This window comes from Arachis ipaensis, chromosome B06 (assembly GCF_000816755.2).
Source record: "Arachis ipaensis cultivar K30076 chromosome B06, Araip1.1, whole genome shotgun sequence".
NCBI lineage: Eukaryota > Viridiplantae > Streptophyta > Magnoliopsida > Fabales > Fabaceae > Arachis > Arachis ipaensis.
This window is the reverse complement of record NC_029790.2, coordinates 18,052,125-18,072,555: the sequence shown is the minus strand read 5'-3', so window position 1 is coordinate 18,072,555 and position 20,431 is coordinate 18,052,125. Positions and strand designations below refer to the sequence as shown.

General features: G+C 38.9%; 1 protein-coding gene across 1 annotated transcript; it reads right to left on the bottom strand.

The window, feature by feature from the left end:
* On the bottom strand, nt 17,668-20,148 carry LOC107645701 (protein SDE2 homolog). Its single transcript, XM_016349778.2, has 3 exons — nt 19,312-20,148; nt 18,521-19,109; nt 17,668-17,958 (listed from the first exon to the last, which is right to left on the bottom strand). Exons 1-3 carry the CDS (start codon nt 19,974-19,976, stop codon nt 17,812-17,814), a joined length of 1,401 nt encoding a protein of 466 aa, XP_016205264.1. The 5' UTR covers nt 19,977-20,148; the 3' UTR covers nt 17,668-17,811.

The window sequence follows — 20,431 nt, the reverse complement described above, 5'->3', positions numbered from 1 at the left end:
GAAAGCTTCAATGCTCAGCCCAAGCACACACAAAGTGAGCCCCGGAAGTAGATTTTTGCACTATCTGCACTTAGTTACTCATTTTCTGTAAACCTAAGTTACTAGTTTAGTATAAATAGCACTTTTTACTATTGTATTTGCATGCTATCATAGACCATTGTTCACGTTTTGGAGGCTGGCCTCACGGCCATGCCTAGACTATTTTCACTTTTGTATTTTCTACGGTGGAGTTTCTACACCCCATAGATTAAGGTGTGGAGCTCTGTTGTTCTTCATGAATTAATGGAAGTACTATTGTTTTTCTTTCAATTCACGCCCACTTCTTCTCCAAGATATACTCTCGTACTTAATTCAGTTAAGTCAGAATGAAGAGGTGACCCGTGACAATCACCCACTATCTTTGTTACTCGTTTAGCCAAGATCCGCGTGCCTGACAACCACAAGCGGTCTACATGATGTTCAACGTAGTCATTGGACGACAGCCAGAGTATATTCTCTTGGGTTTCTAATCAACGATTCACATCGTCTCTCCTGACAACAGAGCATCTGAATCTGAGATTAGAACCTTCGTGGTATAGGCTAGAATCATTGGCAGCATTCCTGGGATCCGGAAAGTCTAAACCTTGTCTGTGGTATTCCGAGTAGGATCCGGGAAGGGATGATTGTGACGAGTTTCAAACTTGCGAATGTTGGGAGTGACAGTGTGCAAAAGGACAAGGGTCCTATTCCGACGCTAGTGGGAACCGACAGATGATTAGCCGTGCGGTAGCTGTACATGGTATTTTTCATCCGAGACGAGCAATCCGACCGTTGATTAGCCGTGCAGAGATCGTACCTAGTATTTTTCATCCGAGAGGATCATACAGCTTGCCACGGAAGGGAGCATGCATGATTGGAAGAAGGCAATAGGAAAGCAGAGGCTCAGAAGCAACAAAGCATCTCCAAACGCTTATCTGAAATTCCCACCAATGAATTACATAAGTAACTTTATTTTATTTTATGTTTTATTTATCTTTTAATTATCAAAACCTCATAATCATTTAAATCCGCCTGACTGAGATTTACAAGGATGACCATAGCTTGCTTCAAGCCGACAATCTCCGTAGAATCGACCCTTACTCACGTAAGATATTACTTGGACGACCCAGTGCACTTGCTGGTTAGTTGTGCAGAGTTGTGAAAAGTGTGAATCACGATTTCCCATACCAATTCTCAAGTGTTATTTGATACAGGTTCTCATTATTCATATGTATCTCCACATCTTGCATCTCGTTTCGATAAAGAACCTGAACTGTTATCCACCCATTTCATGTTGGCACTTCGCTTGGAGTCTCCACGGTGGTTCGAGTCGTGTTTCGGTCTTGTGTTGTTAGAATTAATACTGTTGAAACCTTAGCTGATTTGATCCTTTTAGAACCAATAAAAGATATTGATGTCATCTTAGGCATGGACTGGTTAGCAGCTTGTCATGCTGATGTGGGCTATTACTCCAAAACTGTGAAGTTTGACATACCGGGTATCTCACATTTTGTTTTTAAGGGTGATGATTATCCCACCTTAGCTAGCATCATCTCATCTATGAGTGCTATGCAATTGATGGATAAGGGAAACCAAGGCTGACAGTTGTTAGAGATGTTGATGCCGAAGTGCCTAGTCTTGATCAGGTTCCTATTGTTAGAGAATTCCCTGACGTGTTCCCTGATGAACTACCGTAGATGCCACCTGATCGCGAAGTTGAATTTTCCATAGAATTAGCTCCAGGAGTCCAACCAGTGTCCTTCCTCCTTATCGTATGGCTCCAACTGAGTTACGAGAATTAAAGGTTCAATTGGAGGACATGCTGGAGAAAGGATTCATCCGTCCTAGCACTTTTCCGTGGGGAGCTCCTGTTCTGTTCGTAAAGAAGAATGATGGAACGATGCGACTATGTGTGGACTATCGCCAGCTCAATAAGATAACTATTCGCAACAAGTATCCATTGCCAAGGATTGATAATTTGTTTGATCAACTTCAAGGAGCTACCTGTTTCTCAAAAATTGACATGCGTTTAGGGTACTATCAATTAAAGATAAAAGAGGAAGACATTCTAAAAACTGCCTTTCGTACTCGCTATGCACACTATGAGTTCCTAGTAATGTCATTTGGTCTGACGAATGCGCCTGCAGCTTTCATGGACTTAATGAATCGAGTCTTCAAACCTTTCTTAGATCGATTTGTTATCGTCTTCATTGATGATATATTGGTGTATTCGAAAAGTACTACGGAGCATGAGTATCATTTGAGAATTGTGTTACAAACCTTAAGGGATCACAAGCTTTATGCTAAGTTTTCTAAATGTGAGTTTTGGCTTGATCAAGTGACATTTTTGGGGCATGTAGTATCAAAAGACGGAATCATGGTGGATCCAAAGAAGGTTGAAGCCGTTCAGAAGTGGCCAAGGCCTACTACAGTGACGGAAATTCATAGCTTTCTAGGGTTGGCCGGCTACTATCGGCGATTCATCAAGGACTTCTCGAGAATTTCTGCACCATTAACCAAGTTAACTCAGAAGAATATAAAGTTTCAATGGTCAGAAGCTTGTGAGGAAAGTTTTCAGACGCTTAAGGCTTGTCTAACCTCAGCACCTATTCTTGTTTTACCTTCTGGGCCTGGGGGATTCTCAATCTTTTGTGATGCATCTCGGATAGGATTGGGTTGTGTATTGATGCAACATGGCCGCGTTATTGCCTATGCCTCGCGACAACTCAAGAAGCATGAGCAGAATTATCCAACTCATGACCTGGAAATGGTAGCAGTCGTTTTTGCTTTGAAGATTTGGAGACACTATCTTTATGGTGAGACCTGTGAGATCTATACGGATCACAAGAGTTTGAAGTATATATTTCAACAGAAAAATTTAAATATGAGGCAACAGAGATGGATGGAGTTGCTAAAAGATTACAATTGTACCATTTTGTATCATCTTGGAAAGGCAAATGTTGTAGCAGATGCCCTCAGTAGAAAATTTATGGGTAGCTTGGCCCATATCACTCTTGCAAGGAGACCAATTGTTGAAGAAGTCCATCAATTGGAGGCCGATGGAATTCAATTTGACCTTGGAGAATTAGGAGTTTTCTTAGCACATGTTCGAGCCCAATCCTCCCTAATAGAGCAGATCAAGGTAACCAACCTAGGGAGATCGAAGACAAAGCAATCGACTTCTTCAGGTCAGGATCCCCGACTTCTTCCTTAAAAGAGTTTGGCCAAATCGACATTAGAGGCCCAAAAAGGCCCAAATGAAGGGACACAACCCAATCTAAAGGCAGCTGAACCCTAGAAAAATAAGGGCAGTTCCCCTAAAGAGATAAGATGACCTCACTTAAAGATAAGATAAGATAACTAACTTATCTTATCTAGAAAGGTCACTCCATACTACTATAAATATACTGGAGCACCCAGGTATAACTCATACTCTGATTCTACAAAAAACCTGCTTAAAGCCCATGCTAACTTAAGCATCAGAGTCTCTTGCAGGTACCACCACCCTCCGGTGATGAAGGATCAGCAGCACCACCAAGTCCAACAAGTCAGACACGACAGCTCCGGCCACCACAGCAGATCTCATTCGAGATTGACCTTCAGTTTCAGGTAACCCTCGGAATATTGGCGCCGTTTCTGGGAAACCTGAAAGTCATCCCATCACCATGGCGGACGACCATGACAATGATCACAACTCTGGTTTGGTGGACAGAACGCCAAACAAAAACACGGACGCCACCTCCAAAGACACACCTCAAAACAAGGAGGATAAACAACCCTCCAACATAAACACTGAAATCTTGGAATCCATTAGAGAGCAACAAGATCTCCTCAAACAGCTCGAACAGGAGGCAGAACATTAACGAGAGGCTGAAAGAGACCTCCGAAGAGAAACTAGGCGTTGCCGAGAACTAGAAGATAAGCTCGCGAAACTGGAAGCCGACCTCAAGACCAGAACTGCTCGCCCCAACGACGAAGATAACTCCCACAAAGACCAAGATCCCTTCACCAAAGAGATTATGAAAGCCAAAGTGCCAAAAGATTTTAAAGCCCCCGACATGACTTCATACGACGGCACCTCGGATCCAAGCCATCATCTCAGCAACTTTAGGAGCAGAATATATCTCACTGACGCCTCGGACGCCGTTTGATGCAAAGCTTTCCCGACCACCCTGACAAAGATAGCAATTAAGTGGTTCGATAGTTTGCCTCCTAGATCCATCACCAGTTTTGACGACTTAGCCAAAAAATTTCTGGTCCGATTCTCCATCCAGAAGGACAAAGCCAAACATGCCCCGAGCCTGTTAGGGATCAAGCAAGGAGATCGGGAAAGCCTTCGCAACTAGATGGAAAGATTCAACAAAGCGTGTCTCGACATACAAAGTCTGCCAACAGAAGCAGCCATCATTGGTCTCATCAATGGCCTACGAGAAGGACCTTTTAGTCACTCCATATCAAAAAAGCATCCAACATCTCTGAACGAGGTACAAGAAAGGGCAGGTGTGATAATAGAAAGTGATCAGAAAACCCAAATCGAACTCTCACTAAAGTTCAGATTCCCTGCTTCAAATAATCAAGCCAAATACGAAGTATTACTGGCTGGTTTGAGGCTGGCTAAGGAGGTAGGAGTTCAAAAGCTCACCATCTTCAGTGATTCTCAAATAGTTACCTCACAAATAGAAGGGAATTACCAAGCTAAAGATCCCACCATGAAGAAGTACCTAGACAAAACCAAAGAACAGCTCGGACAACTCGGGGAATATGAGGTCCGACATATACCCCAGGAACAGAATGCTCGAGCTGATGCACTCTCAAAACTAGCCAGCACCAAACCATGGGGCAATAATAGAAGCCTCATCCAGGAAACACTACAAAGCCCATCAATTTCAGAGGAAGAAAAAGTCCTAACCATATCTGATCATGATCAAGGGTGGATGACCCCCATTATCAAATACCTCAAGACAGAAACACCCCCACAGATAAGAAAGAGGTAAAGAGGTTAATACGAGAATCACAGTACTATACTATGGTGGGCGACATCTTATATAGGAGAGGGATCTCAACACCTCTCCTAAAGTGCGTACCGACTTCTAACACGAAGGAAGTCCTGGAAGAAGTACACAGTGGCATATGTGGCAACCACTTGGGGGCACGAGCTTTTTCCAAGAAGGAACTCTGAGCTGGATTTTTCTGGCCAAACTTACACAAAGAAGCGGCAGAATTCGTCAAGACATGCCCACCATGTCAGAAGCATGCTAATTTCCACATCGCTCCACCAGAAGAGCTCATCAGCGTAACGTCACCCTGGCCATTTGCAAAATGGGGATTAGACCTCCTCGGACCCTTTTCCCAAGGATCAGGACAAGTCAAGTTCCTTATTATAGGGGTAGACTATTTCACAAAATAGATTGAGGCAGAGCCCTTAGCCAATATCACCGCCCAAAGAAGTCGAAAATTTTTATACAGGAACATTATTACAAGGTTTGGAGTCCCTTACTCCATCACTACAGATAATGGCACTCAATTTACAGATACAGGTTTTAGAAACTTGGTAGCCGACTTAAAAATAAAACACTAATTCACATCCGTAAAACACCCACACGCTAATGGACAGGCAGAAGCTGCCAAGAAGGTCATACTAGCCGGGTTAAAACGAAGACTACGGGGTACAAAGGGAGCTTGGGCCGAAGAGCTCCCACAAGTCCTATGGGCATATCAGACAACTCCACACTCCACTACAGGAGAATCACCCTTCCGACTTACTTACGGAATGGAGGCAATGATCCCAGTAGAGATAGAGGAAGGATCCCCCAGGATAATCTTCTACAATGAAGACCAATTCCCAAAATCAAAGGGAAGAGCTCGACCTACTTCCTGAAATCCGAGAAAGAGTTCGGATTAGAGAGGAAGCGCTAAAGCATCGAATGGCTTCAAGGTATAATCAGAGAGTAGTCCAGTGAAGCTTCGCCAACAATGATCTCATCTTAATCCGAAAGGACATCGGAGCAGGTCGATCAGGAGAAAGGAAGCTAGCAGCTAATTGGAAAGGACCTTACCGAGCTGTAGAGGTATTGGGAAAAGATTACTACAAGGTGTCCGATCTGGAAGGGCGAGAGCTACCAAGGTCATGGCATGCATGTAACCTGAGAAGGTACTATAGTTAGAAAGTAATAAAGATCTTAGGTTAAGGTGCACTCTTTTTCCTGAAAATGTTTTTTAATGAAGCACCAAGCCAAGATTTACAAAATTGCCCGATTTAGAAGGGTAAGCACTTATATGTATATACTCTTGTATATTTTTTATTTTCTACTTGAATAAAGTCTTTCAGATTCCATAAAAAGGTTATCTACCAAGACGTATTAATCTGAGTGCAAGAATTCACCGTCCGAGTACGACAAGGTCGGCAAGATGAGAACCAAACTCGTCACCCGATTACAAAGAAATTGGCAAGGTGAAAGCAACAAAAACAGATTAATGCAAGAAGTTATAAAAAGTGATCCATAAAAAGTGACCTGACGAGGTCTTACTAAAAATGGATTACTAAAAATAACTTAAGAAGATTCGACGAGAAGAAGTCGGATCAATCCAATCAACAAAAAGTAAATCCATAAAAAGTGGCCTGACGAGGTCTTACTAAAAATGGATTACTAAAAATAACTTAAGAAGATTCGACGAGAAGAAGTCGGATCAATCCAATCAACAAAAAGTTATAAAAAGTAAATCTATAAAAAGTGGCCTGACGAGGTCTTACTAAAAATGGATTACTAAAAATAACTTAAGAAGATTCGATGAGAAGAAGTCAGATCAATCCAATCAACAAAAAGTTATAAAAAGTAAATCCATAAAAAGTGGCCTGACGAGGTCTTACTAAAAATGGATTACTAAAAATAACTTAAGAATATTCGACGAGAAGAAGTCGGATCAATCCAATCAACAAAAAGTTATAAAAAGTAAATCCATAAAAAGTGGTCTGACGAGGTCTTACTAAAAATGGATTACTAAAAATAACTTAAGAGGGTTCGACAAGAAGAAGTCGGATTGAACCGAGCAAAGCGACAAAGTTATAAAAAGTAAATCCATAGAAAGAGGCATAATGGATTACTAAAAATAACTCAAGAAGAACCGACAAAGAGAAGTCGACTAATGAAAGCGGTATCTCAAACCAACAAAGTCGACCATCCAAAGCATGCAAAGAGCCACGGCTCCACAACAAAGCTATCAAAATTATTCAAAGACCAACAAAAAGGGTTCTACCAGAACACTAAAAAACTGTCGAACAGTTTAGCCCCAAGGGTCATCTCGCCCAAACCAAAAGACAAACAAAACAATGATCTAAAAGAGGTCGGGCAGTAGAGTACCAACACTCTATAAAATTTGCAAATTCACGACCAACGTATCAAAAGAAACACAACAATCATTAAAAAGACTCAGAAGGCAACCTGAAAGAGGGCCTCAAGAGTTCAAAAGCATTTTGTTTTCCTACTAAGTTGCATAGAAGCAACTAACAGTCAAGAGAACCAAATCACCACAAAGTTACAAAAAATAGAGTTCAAAAGCCCACAAGTCGAACTGAGGAGATAAAAACACATAAATCACAAGGGGTGCAAAGTTTTCCCAGTAGCAGCGTCAGTGGCAGAAGGAGGAGAAATGATATTCACAGGGACGGCATCCACGGTCCCATCCTCACGATTGAGAATCTCACAATCTGGATCAGGTTGGGCATGGTCGACCTCAGCTGAAGGATTTGAAGAAGTTGTGGCTACAGAGGCTTTGGTTGGGGGTGCAGGAGGAGGCCCATCATCTTCATTATCCGGGGCAGGCACTATCTTCCCCTCTTCCACCACATTGTCTAGGCTAAAAAGAGTCAGGTCGAGTTCAGGAGTAAGAACTTGGACCTGCGCCTTCAAGTTTTCATAAGCGCCTGTAACAGTGTCCACCAAATGGCCCTGAAGATCGGAGTAGTCCACGTGGGCAGTTTCAAGCCTCCCCCTCAGCTCCAACACTTCGGCATAAGTGTGGGTATAACTCTCCTTATGCTTTTTTGCCATCTCCTCCGCCAAATTCGCAGCTGCCTCAGCCCTAACAGCCCGCGACTTCTCCTTCTCCAAGTCCAACTCTAGCTTAATCACCCTGTCGTCAAGTCCATCCTTCAACCCCTTGATTCTATCAAATTCTGACTTTGCATCTTCCAAGAATTTCTTAGTTGCATGAACTGGGGAACCCTGGACAGTTCGAAACAAAGCCGCACCCATATGAGCCATCCGAATGCTATTATTAGTAATAAATTCAAATGAAGAATGGACACGTCGTCCATGGGAAGTCGACCATAAGGAGCAATTTGATTATTAACAAACCTCACGGCATCAAAGTCAGGGGCATCCAAATCATAAGGTTCAACAGTTTTTTGTTTTTTAGGAGGAGGACCAGCAGTCGGGGAGGAGGCAGCACCAGAAGAAGGTCTAACTGGGTCTGAGGGGACAACTCGGACTTGAGGAGTTGGAATAACCTTCCTCGGACCAGAAGCACTTAACAGTGGTTTCTTTGGAGGAACCTGGGAAGACTCTTCCTCCGCAGCCTTGGCCGAAATGTTGGAAGCAGCTATCGCCTTCTTCGCCCTACGAAAATGCTTCATAGAATCTGTAGATTTCACCATCTCTACAAAAAAGAAACCAAGGAAACAAGTTACAAATAGATGAAGATAAACATTCAATCACAAAGTAAAACTATTAACAAGAAGTCAACCACTACCCAATTCAGTTCGAAGAAGGGAAGGAACTGAAAGAAATTTCTTTGTATCAAGATGAGGGGGTTCCCCCTAGTTTTCCTCCAACACATTTACAAAGGCCTGCTCGACCTCATCCAGACTTTTCCAGGAATACCTAGATACTACTACGTTCTTCTGCCAACACAAAGGGAAGGTAGACTCATCATTCTCATCCAAAAAGAAGGGCCGAGCTCCCTCAACAGCTCGGACCTTGAAATAATAGTTTTTAAAGTCCCTAAAGGACTCGTCATACATAGAAAAAACCTTTTTTCCTTGAGTAGCTCGGAAAGAAACCGAGGAGGCTTTCTTCTTCGCTACCTGATAAACCCTAATTTTGTGGTTGATATTATGTAGAATTTGGAGAGTTTTGTCAATATTTCTTACACTTATTCACAAGAAATGCATGGTTTTGTGTTCTCTTCCTAATATTGCTTCATAATAAAAAACATGCTTCTTTTGCCTTAAAATTGCTATATTTTGATTCTCTTCTATTACCATTCGATGCTGTGACGTGCTTGTTGAGTGATTTCACTACCCCAGGCTTCGTCAGCACAAAAAGATAAAGGAAGAGAGTTTGGGTAGGTCGGATATCTAGTTCTTGACATAACAACTGGAAAATTTTGATGAAGCCCCAAGAGTTCGGGTGGAGCTGGGAAGGAGCTACATTACAGGACCACAACAACTCGGTCTTAAAGGGGGTAAAAGGAATGGTAATATTCAATTGACTAAAGAAATAGTCGTAAGCATAGAAGAAGAGACGTTCTCCTTGAGTCAAAGAGGGAAAACTAACCCTCTCCTCAGGGTCAGGGGACACTAACTCATTATTTTTCTCTTGATCCATATCACTATAAATCCTATGGTGCCTCCTAAGCCGCACACGATACTCTGAGTCAGCAACTGTAACACACATCAGAACAATGGAATCCAGCCAATCTGACATGCCGTCCGGGATCTTAGTAGACATCTCAACAGTGTTTTTGCAAGAAGACGTGGGCCAACTATTCCTACAGTAAGAAAGAAAAAAATGGGGTTACTACCAAGCAGCTTAGTCAAATAAGGAAACAACTCGAACAAAAACATACGAACATCAAAAAAGGAAACCACAGGATTCACACTCAAGTCCAGGGGCATCCTTTGGAGGTAGTAACAAGGTAAGAGCCCGGAAAGAAAGAAATCAACAGGCTATCTCCTAAAAACATCTCTCAAAACACAAATCCTTCTCTAGCAACATCACTACACACAGAGTAGTAAAGTCATCATTATCAACAAGAAACATCAAAAGTTCCAACCTTTCCTACTGACAGTTTATCGTCAAAGCCACAAAAACTTCTCAAAATCATAAACCCCCAATATACCAACAAATCCGCAAGAGCCAAGACTTTGATCAAGGAAACGCAACTAAAAGAGAATAAAACCCTAAGGAAGCAGAAACTACCAGGCACAACCATCACAAAGAGCGCAGAGATCATCACAAAGGTGCAAGCTTGTTCAGAAAATCGTAGAAGCACAAAAGATGAAAAGAAAGGTACAATCTTTTCTCAAAGGAATCAAGACTCTCAGAAGCAAAATAAAAATCACTTGCAATAGTTAAGAACGCACAAAAAAGTGACAAAAAGCATAAAAGAAAAAGAAAATGCCAACCTGAAGAGGAAGAAGAAACGAGCACGAGAGGAGGATCAGGAAGAAAACAGCAAACAAGCCCACTCCAAACAGCTGCTTTCGAAAGCGAGGAAAGGGAAACATAGAGATGCAAAAACAGAAGGGTGTAGAGGAACGAAACGTCTTGCAAACAACAAGCAAAGAAGACGGAGAAGAAGAAGAAAAGGAAACTATAAAGTGAATGATTTGAAAAAAATTCAAAGTGAGGTACCAAAGAGGGAAAAAGGAAATGGCGAAGGGGTATTAATGAGCTTTTAAAACCCTCGCACGTTTCCAAGGAAAGTGCAAAGTGCGCTACAATTAAAAAGGAGGAAAACGCTTCGCATTCAAAGGAGCCCAGCAGAAGTTATAAAGATCGACAAAAGGCAAAATGCTCGAGCTTGACTTCTCCCTAAAAGAGTCGAAGTCTGAAGATGCGACCCTAAAAAAAGTAAAGATCGAGCTCAAGCAAGGGCACTGTTCATACCCTGGGTCGAGCTATTCGACCTAGGGAGATCGAAGACAAAGCAACCGACCCTTTCAGGTCAGGATCCCCGACCTCTTCCTTAAAAGAGTTCGGCCAAATCGACATTAGAGGCCCAAAAAGGCCCAAATGAAGGGACACAGCCCAATCTAAAGCCAGCTGAACCTTAGAAAGATAAGGACGGTTCCCCTAAAGAGATAAGATGACCTCACTTAAAGATAAGATAAGATAAGATAACTAACTTATCTTATCTAGAAAGGTTACTCCACACTACTATAAATACACTGGAGCACCCAGATATAACTCATGCTCTGATTCTACAAAAAATCTGCTTAAAGCCCATGCTAACTTAAGCATCGGAGTCTCTTGCAGGTACCACCACCCTTCGATGACGAAGGATCAGCAGCACCACCAAGTCCAACAAGTCGGACACGACAGCTCCGGCCACCACAGCAGATCTCATCCGAGATCGACCTTCAATTTCAGGTAACCCTCGGAACAGGTAGCTTGGCCCATATCACTCTTGCAAGGAGACCAATTGTTGAAGAAGTCCATCAATTGGAGGCCAGTGGAATTCAATTTGACCTTGGAGAATCAGGAGTTTTCTTAGCACATGTTCGAGCCCAATCCTCCCTAATAGAGCAGATCAAGGTCGCACTAAGTGATGATCCGAAACTAAGAAAGCTTATGGAAGATGTTTGCAATGGGAGGAACTCAGACTTTTCTCTTGATCAAGATATTTTGCGTTGTGGTCAACGCTTATGTGTGCCAGATAACCCCAACTTGAAGAAAGTTATTTTGGAGGAGACTCACAATTCTAAGTACACAGTTTATCCAGGCTCCAATAAGATGTATCAAGATTTGAAACAATTGTTTTGGTAGGAAGGCATGAAGAAAGACATAGGAATTTTTGTTTCTCATTGCTTAACTTGCCAACAGGTTAAAGCTGAACATCAAAGACCTGCTGGGTTATTGCAACAGATTGAGATACCTGAATGGAAATAGGAAAGGATTACGATGGATTTTGTAATAGGTTTACCTCGTAGTTTTAAAGGTTTTGATTAAATTTGGGTAATTGTGGATAGAATGACGAAGTCAGCTCACTTTCTTCCAGTGAAAATAACTTTTAGTGCAGCTCGGTATGCTCAAATTTATGTTGATGAGATAGTTAAACTGCATGGGATTCCAGTATCCATTATTTCATATCGCGGACCTCAGTTTACCTCTCATTTTTGGAAATCTTTTCAGAAAGCGTTAGGAACTCATCTGGATCTTAGCACTGCTTTTCACCCTCAAATCAATGGACAGTTGGAAAGGACGATTCAAACATTGGAAGACATGTTAAGGTGTTGTGTTCTGAATTTTGGTGGAAATTGGGATAGCTATCTACCTTGATTGAGTTTTTTTATAATAATAGTTATCAAGCCAGCATTCAAATGGCACCTTTTGAGGCTCTTTATGGGAGAAGATGCAGGTCACCTATTGGGTGGTTTGAAGTTGGTGAGGTTAAGCTTTTGGGGCCAAATTTGGTACAAGATGCTGCTGAGAAGGTTTACTTAATAAGAGAACATTTATTTGCAGCTCAGAGTAGGCAAAAGGCTTATGTTGATAACAGAAGGCGTAACTTAGAGTTTTCAGTGGGTGATCAGGTATTTCTTAGAGTGTCACCTATGAAGGGAATGATGAGGTTTGGGAAAAGAGGCAAGCTTAGTCCTCGCTACATTGGTCCATTTGAAATACTGGATAGAATAGGTACAGTTGCTTACCGCTTGGCATTGCTGCCTGAGTTGTCTATGATTCATCCAGTCTTTCACGAATCAATGTTGCACAAATACCTTCCTGACCCATCTCATGTGCTCGCACCACAAGCCATAGAGCTAAAGGAGGATTTATCTTTTGAAGAGGAACCAGTGGCTATAGTTGATCGCCAAGTAAAGAAACTACGTTCTAAAGAGATAGCATCTGCGAAAGTTGTTTGGAAGAATCATTCGGTAGAAGAAGCAACTTGGGAAGTGGAGGATGCCATGCGCAATAAATATCCGTATTTGTTTGAGTCTGAAGGTAACTATCATAACTATTATAGTATATGAGTTCGAAATTCGGAGACCGAATTTCTTAAGGGGGAGAGAATGTTACAGCTGGAAAAAAAAAAGAAACGAAAAGAAAGGAGGAAGGGCACGTGAAAAGCACGTGACCCCATTAATCCCCTTTATTTCCTGGAGGAAGGCTCCCGAACCCCACCCTTTCTCCTTCCTTTCTCAATCTCATCTCTTTCCTTTCTCATCCCTCCTATCTTCCTAATATCTTCCATCTTCTCATCTCTTCTTCTTGTAATTACATACCATTATCAAACTCGTCTTCATCATCTTGCTTCCTTTTCTTTTTCTATTCCATCTCTATTTGTTCAAAATCTCATTTTCTCAAAACCTCCAAATCATAGAATTTCAACTTAATGAGTGAAGGAAGCATTCAACTTTGAGTTCTGGTTATTATTGAGACTTCAAGGTAACCCTTTGACTCAATAATTAGCCATATCCCTAATTTTTGTCATCTCTATATTTATGGGTATGTATAAATCCGAATTAGGGTTAGAAAATTGGGGCTTCTGTCAATTTGAGTAAGATTTTGTTAATTGACAACCTTGTTAGCTTACAAATATTATTATTGTCATATTTCTAGAGTTGTAAGATTATTGGACATCAATTGGTAGCTCGGTGGCGCGCTCAGAGTTGCTTCTGGTTCTTTAGAACCAAGTTGTGAGTAGATATTATGTCTATAATTGTTTTTAAGTGTATTATTCTCAATATTTAAATTGGATCATTATTTTTTTTACTTTGGAAATATTCGATTATTATGATTTTTAAATTTTTTTGAAATAAGTATTGATTTGTGAAACCTATAATTTTATAAAAATACGCACGAGATGATATTTATATATTTTGTAAAACATATCTGTTTTCTTATTTGACTTTATTGAATTTTAATTAAATTTTAGTATGCATTCTTATATATATTTGATTTACTATAAAATTTAGTAATATGTTAAAGCATTAGAGATTTTTATAAGCGGGTTGGCTTGGATTGGTTTGGTTTGGGAGACTTTGACTAGAAAACCGTAGTTAACGGCGGTTATGACGTTAACCTAAATGTATCTAGCTCAGACCTCAGCTAGCAAGAGTATTGCTAGCCTAACGTGTAGGCCACATGTTGGATCTGTTATACCGTACGGGCACACTAGAGGAAAGGGCTACCCTTAGAGGTGGAGCCGCCCTAAGTGTGTAATATTCAATTTAATTTGATTTCTGGAATGAAAACTCTCATTTCAATTCATTCTGCTTACTTAGTTATCTATTTATTTGCATAATTACTTAATATGGATTCCTCATCTTTGGAAAGAAATATAATTTTCATGGTAAAACTTGTATTGTCTCGTGTAGGTTATAGATATAATGTTTACTCACTAAGTTGCAAAACTCACCCTATTATATTCCCATGTTTTTCAGATACAGGAGTTATTCCAGGTTCCATTCCACCTGCCCCTCAGTAGATCTTAGTCATTTCGGTGAGCCCTTCTTCTTTACAAGGGCTAAGTAATTATGTGATGGAACCTTTGCTAAAAATTTAGATTATGTCGATACTCCATATGCCACAGGCAGGTTCCTCATGTGGGTTATGTTATTTTGAACCTCGAACTATTTAGATGGTAATTATAATTTGGTTATGTAAGACTTATGGATTTAACTATATACTCTAGTTATCAACTTGATATATATATATATAATGCGTATTTTGGATCTATTTGATTGTGAATATGATTGGTATATGTTGTTGTTGTTGTCTCTGAAAATGGATGTTTATTATTGATACAGGAAGATAATTTTTATATGGGTAAGGTCCTAGAAACAGAGGAGATTCTGTCCGTTTTTTTGAAAATTTGGTCATTTGGCTTGCTGAGGGACTTGTCCCTTGAGCGCCAGTCATGGCTTGGTTCGAGTCATGACACGCGGAATGGTAAGTTAAATATAATATATAATAAATATTAAAAATTGCTATGTTTTATAGAATTAAATTAATTAGATGTAAATTAAAGTTAAATTTGAAAGGTGTTTTATTTAAAATAATTTGTAGTACAAAAAATTTGGATGGTGGAGTTGTACAAAGTGACATTTTTATTTGGTGATTTGATTTTTGCATTTGTTTTAGTTGATAGACTTGATCTTCTTATGTGGCGCTCGTCCTCCTTTCTCTTTATTGGTTGTCGTAGGTTCTTGTGAAGGCATGTTCTTTATGAATTATTGAGTTGCATGCACTTTCTATTGGATTGTTTGTTCCATCTTTGCATGTATGTTCTTCTTTCGAAGATGTGTCTTGAATTTGTGTGGTTTTCTTTCTCTTTAATCTCTTGATGGGTATGTGATCTTCGTCTGATAATATTGGTGTTGGCGAAGTTGGTTCCTATAATCAATGAATAATTTAAATTAGAAATAAAAATGATGTCTTGAATAAGTAAATTTTTTTTGATGTATTACCTATTTTATTTGTTGTAATGGGTGTTGAGGTTTAGTGTTTTTGGTTGGAACAAATGTCATGGTAACAGTGTATTGTTGATAACCTTTTTTTATATTAAAATTATTTACTTTGACTTCAAATATAAGTGTGAGGTTGCACAAATTTTTCAATTGGGATGATGCTTCAATACTGTTGCTTTTTTGGAGTATCATTAGATTTGAAGCAGTTGTACCCAACAATTTATTTTTTTCGCCATCAAATAGTACAAAAATTGTTGTAGCACTTTAATATGAAATAAGTATTGGGTTAGTAACTAATAATTTAATAAATGAGATTATGAAAAGGATATAAAGTTACTTTATTGCTGGATATTGTGGTATTTGATTACATGTGCCACAAATGTAATTGTATCATTTTCATCTAATATAATCATTTCTAAGCAAATAGGCTCCTCTTCATTGTGGGTGTTAATGTTTTCCATAGACGAATCACGCAAACTTTAATAAACTAATTGTCTATTTGTTTGTCCAAAGAATGATGCTCTATTGAGTAAATTTGAGATGTTGTGTATTTCGGAAATAATTTTTTTGTGCTAAATTTAATATTATTTAAAAGAATAGTGACAAGAGACTTATATAAGTAGGTCAAATAGTATGAAATTTGAATATTTTTAACGTAAAATTTATTATGATTAATAATATTATTATGACATTTGTAATATGAATATTTATTATATTTAATGAGTTATTTATAAAAATTAATAAATTAATTATTGGGGTTATAAATTTATTGTATTATTTATAACGGTAAGATATAATAAAGGTTTAATTACTCTGCAGGTCCCTATAGTTTCACCGAATTTTCAATTAGGTCCTTATACTTTTTTTCTTTTCAATTAGGTCCCTGTACGTTTTTTTTTTCAATTTAATCTTTACCGTAAAAAATCGTTTAAAATAATAGAATATTCTGTCTAAAAACAAATATTCTTACGATTAAGTTAGAATAATTAACTGAAGACATCTCTATTTTTTTAAAATACCAAAAGAACCCTTGGTATTTTATCCCAAAGTGAGATAACCCTAATCAGCCATAACTTGTTCTTGGAAATTCTTGAGGAGCTGTTGCTTTCCGTTGTTTGGTGTCGTCGTCCTTGCTATGCTCTGCTTTATTCGTGCGTCGCTTGCCTTGCTGCCACTCACCGTGCCTCGCAAACTCCTTCTTCGACTAACTCTCCCATTCCCTCTCNNNAGTTATTTATCAAAATTAATTATTAGGGTCATAAATTTATTGTATTGTTTATAACGGTAAGATATAATAAATATAGGAATATGGATTCAATGTCTTTGTAGGTTACAAATTTGGTTAGACATTATTAATTTCTAATTATAGGTGTTTTTTAGTTTTTTTTTTTTGTGTATTTTATTTATTTTTTTCTTTGCTGATTTGAAAATAATATTTGATTTGGCAAATATTGAGTGGTTGATTCTAAAATTTTGTCAAATAAATAATGTCATTGACATAGTATTAGTAGGAGGAAAAACATATCTGAAAAATAACATGAATAAACTTATTTATTTACTTTTATATATTAAAAAAATAGATATTTAGCTGGTATGTATTATTAAGGATTAAAGAAAAAAACAAGTATTTTAATTTTTAACCAAAAATTTAATTTTTTTTAATGCAATGTTAGTGTAAATATTTCACAATCTAATTACGTAATAATACGTTAGTAAAAATTAAAAAAAATAAAATAATTGTCCAAAAAAGCAAAGGTAATTAGACAATTATTTAAAATATTTTACAGTTAAATATTCTATACTGTAAGGACATTAAAATTCATGCAAGTTAAAATATTTCATAGTAAAAAAAAATTTAAAAAATTCAATTTTATATTTTTAAAGAGCTATACAGTATATACATAGTTAAAATTTAGCTAATTTGTATTCTACAATACGGTTACTGATTGAATTTTTTTAATAAAACGATTAAACTTCCAATACATTTAATATAAAATAAAAATTTTAAATACTTCTGCTAATAGTATTATCAAGAACCCAAAAGAATAAATTCGCATGCAAATCATTTATTAGGCCCTGCATTCAGTGTACTTGAACTTGAAGGCCAGCATCAGCCATTTAAATATTAGAAAATTTAGAGTCATCTTAATTCTTAAGAGTAAATTAGAACTATCCGTGACTGTGATGCATTAGACTGGTTTCACACTGAATACACATACAGCCAGAGTGATTCATAAAAGGAACAGGGGAGAAAAACGAGAATTATTCTGTTCCCAAGTCAAGATACACTCGCCTCTGCCTGCAAAGAAAAACTAGTATAGCTATAAGATACTGTACAAAAAGAGATCAGCTTCTCAGGTTGATGCATATAGCGCTGCTCATTTCTTCGCAAGCAGCTTCTTTGGAATTTTCTCCAGTGGAGTGGATTTCAAAAGAAAAAGCCTGGCAGCACGCTCCTGCAAAGTTCCTCCACATTTCAGCCCACGAGATTGCAATTCAGATTTTAACCTTTCCAAGCCAAGAACCTGTTGATACCATAACACAGGAATACGTCAGATTTCAGAAGGAAATGGACATTGGACAGTTATATTCCAGTTATAGGTTTATAAACTGTTGAAGGTGCAAATGCGGCAGAGAGAGAGAGAGAGAGAGAGAGAGAGAGAGAGAGAGAGAACAAATGGAATTAATAATGCTTAGCCAAATGAATGGTGAACAACACTTGAGACTCCTAGCTCATGTTCCTTATATAGCAAGTCAACTAACCTACTGCTGCCCAAAATATCTGTAACTAACTACTACCTATTGATAAGTTAGTGCTCCTATAACTAACTCTGCTAACTCAGCTAACACTCTAATTAACAAAACTGCACTAATGGTAACTCTATTTACAAGCTGAAGCACTGATATCAGGTAACGTAAACTTTACCACAATTCTGAAAGTACATGTTTTACCGTAAGACTTACATTCAATAAATCAGGAGTATTACTTCCCCAACATCAAAATTCCGAGTAGCATTTCCAAATCAAATGATTAATAATAGATCCATAAAATCAAAATCAAGATGATCATATGTTCTAAAAATATACCTCAAGCTCTGCAGCTGAATTAAAAGCTTCAAAATTCAGAGGCTCCTCCAATGCGGGAATGCTAGTGCTTGGTGAGATTTCTTCATGGACTAATGCTTTATGCTGAAGAGATTCATCAATCTCCATGTCATTCGATTTGCTTGCACCAGCCCAATTTTCTGAGCTTAGATTATCTGAGGCTTGACCAACAGCAGCATTGCAATCCTGATGTCCATTATCTTCAACACTAATCACAGTTATTGACTCTGAACAAGGCATTGTAGCAGCCCCCATCATCTCTTCATATACAACAGGTTCAACAGCATCAATGAGTTTGGCCTCAGTGGCCTCGCCACTCGGGGATCCAACAGCTTCTACTTTGCCTTCTAGTACAGTTTCTCTCTCCTCTTCAGATCCACTTTCACAAGAGCCTGCACCAGAAGAGTCTCCGCTCTGTTTCTTACAAGATACTGAATCCGAACTGCCTTCCGCCTTATTAGTATCCGATTCAGTCTGGCTATTCAACACAATGGATTTCTGATTCCCCCCTTCATCATCACTCTCATCAGAATCGTCACTATCACTTTCATTCAATTTTCTCTTCCCCATCCTAGAAAATTCAAAAAACCATAAATATAAATATAAATATAAATATCAGATTATCAATAAATAATTTCCTTTTCCAAATCACCAGAATACAAAACCAAAACCAAATCCAAATTCAAACATCCAAGCATAGTTATCACGCAATCATTCTACACATAAACAAGTAGACAAAAAAGATCCAAAGAAGAAAGTAGGAATTTACTTACCATATCTTCAACTTCTTAGAATCAGCTTTCTCCAGTGCAGCTTCAGAACCCTTTCTCTTACCATTGAGAGACTTCAAAGCCTCCTTCACAGACTCTGCAACCTCGGCGACACAGCGCTCAGACTCTTCCCTATACTTGGCAACATACTTGTGAGCTTCTCCATCGCCAGCACCCTTCTTACCTTTCTTCATCTGCTTCTTCAGGAAATCCTCCGCAACCTTCTCCAGCCGCCGCTCCTCCTCCGCCGCCTTCCACTCCTCCAGCCTCTTCTCCGCGTTCACGTGCCTCAGCCTTCTCCCACTCATGTCCCTGCAAGCGTCAAAATTGTTCGTCTTCTTTTGCCCAGCCTTCGTCGCCGCACCTCGAAGCAGCGATCCGAACCCTCCCTTGCCGCCCTTCAGCCGCAGAAGGAGTCGCACTGTCGGGAAGATGTTGCTGCCATCCGGCGAGCAGATGGCCGATCCTTCATCGTTGAGGTGGCGGAAACCGGTTACGAGGCGTTGGTGGTGCGGCGGGATGCCGGTAAGGTCGAAGAGGCGATCCTTTATGGTTTTGGCGAAGAGGATTGGAGAAGGGAATATTAGGGTTAAGGTTTTCCCGTCCAAGTGCTTGACGAACAGATTGTACATGTTACCGCTGTTGTTTCTGTGATCCATCATCTCCATTGCAGAATTGACAGAAGAAGCAATTGGGAACTTGAAGAGGAAAGGCAAAAAGAAAAGTTTTGGGGCAAACGGAAATTAGGGTTCGGAAAAAGGACCTATCTCGATTTCCGGGAGAGGGACAGAAAGAAGAGAATAATAACAATTTTAACTACTCTTAAGTCTTAACTAGTAACGGACTACTAAATTAAAAGGATGAAACTCGCGGAATTTTAAATGGATCCAAATCCAAATTTTACCGACATTGTAAACCAAAAAAAATCGTTTTGTGATTAAATTTAGTTATAAAAATAATTATTTATCTAATATTTTTAAATTTTCATGTCTTTTTACTGATTTTCATATCACTTATGAATAAGATTGACACCACCATCCGTATTTATGTATATCTAATCCATTTCAATTTGGTTGAAGTTTGATTGGTAATCCCATTTAATATGAATAAAATTAAATTTAAA

Excerpts from the sequence above, each read along its gene's own strand:
- LOC107645701 (XM_016349778.2), bottom strand. The coding sequence starts at position 19,976 with ATGGAGATGATGGATCACAGAAACAACAGCGGTAACATGTACAATCTG. Across the intron at positions 19,110-19,311 it reads TCTAAGAAGTTGAAGATATG|GATGGGGAAGAGAAAATTGA; the intron begins GTAAGTAAATTC and ends TGAATTTTCTAG. Across the intron at positions 17,959-18,520 it reads ATTCAGCTGCAGAGCTTGAG|GTTCTTGGCTTGGAAAGGTT; the intron begins GTATATTTTTAG and ends TGGTATCAACAG.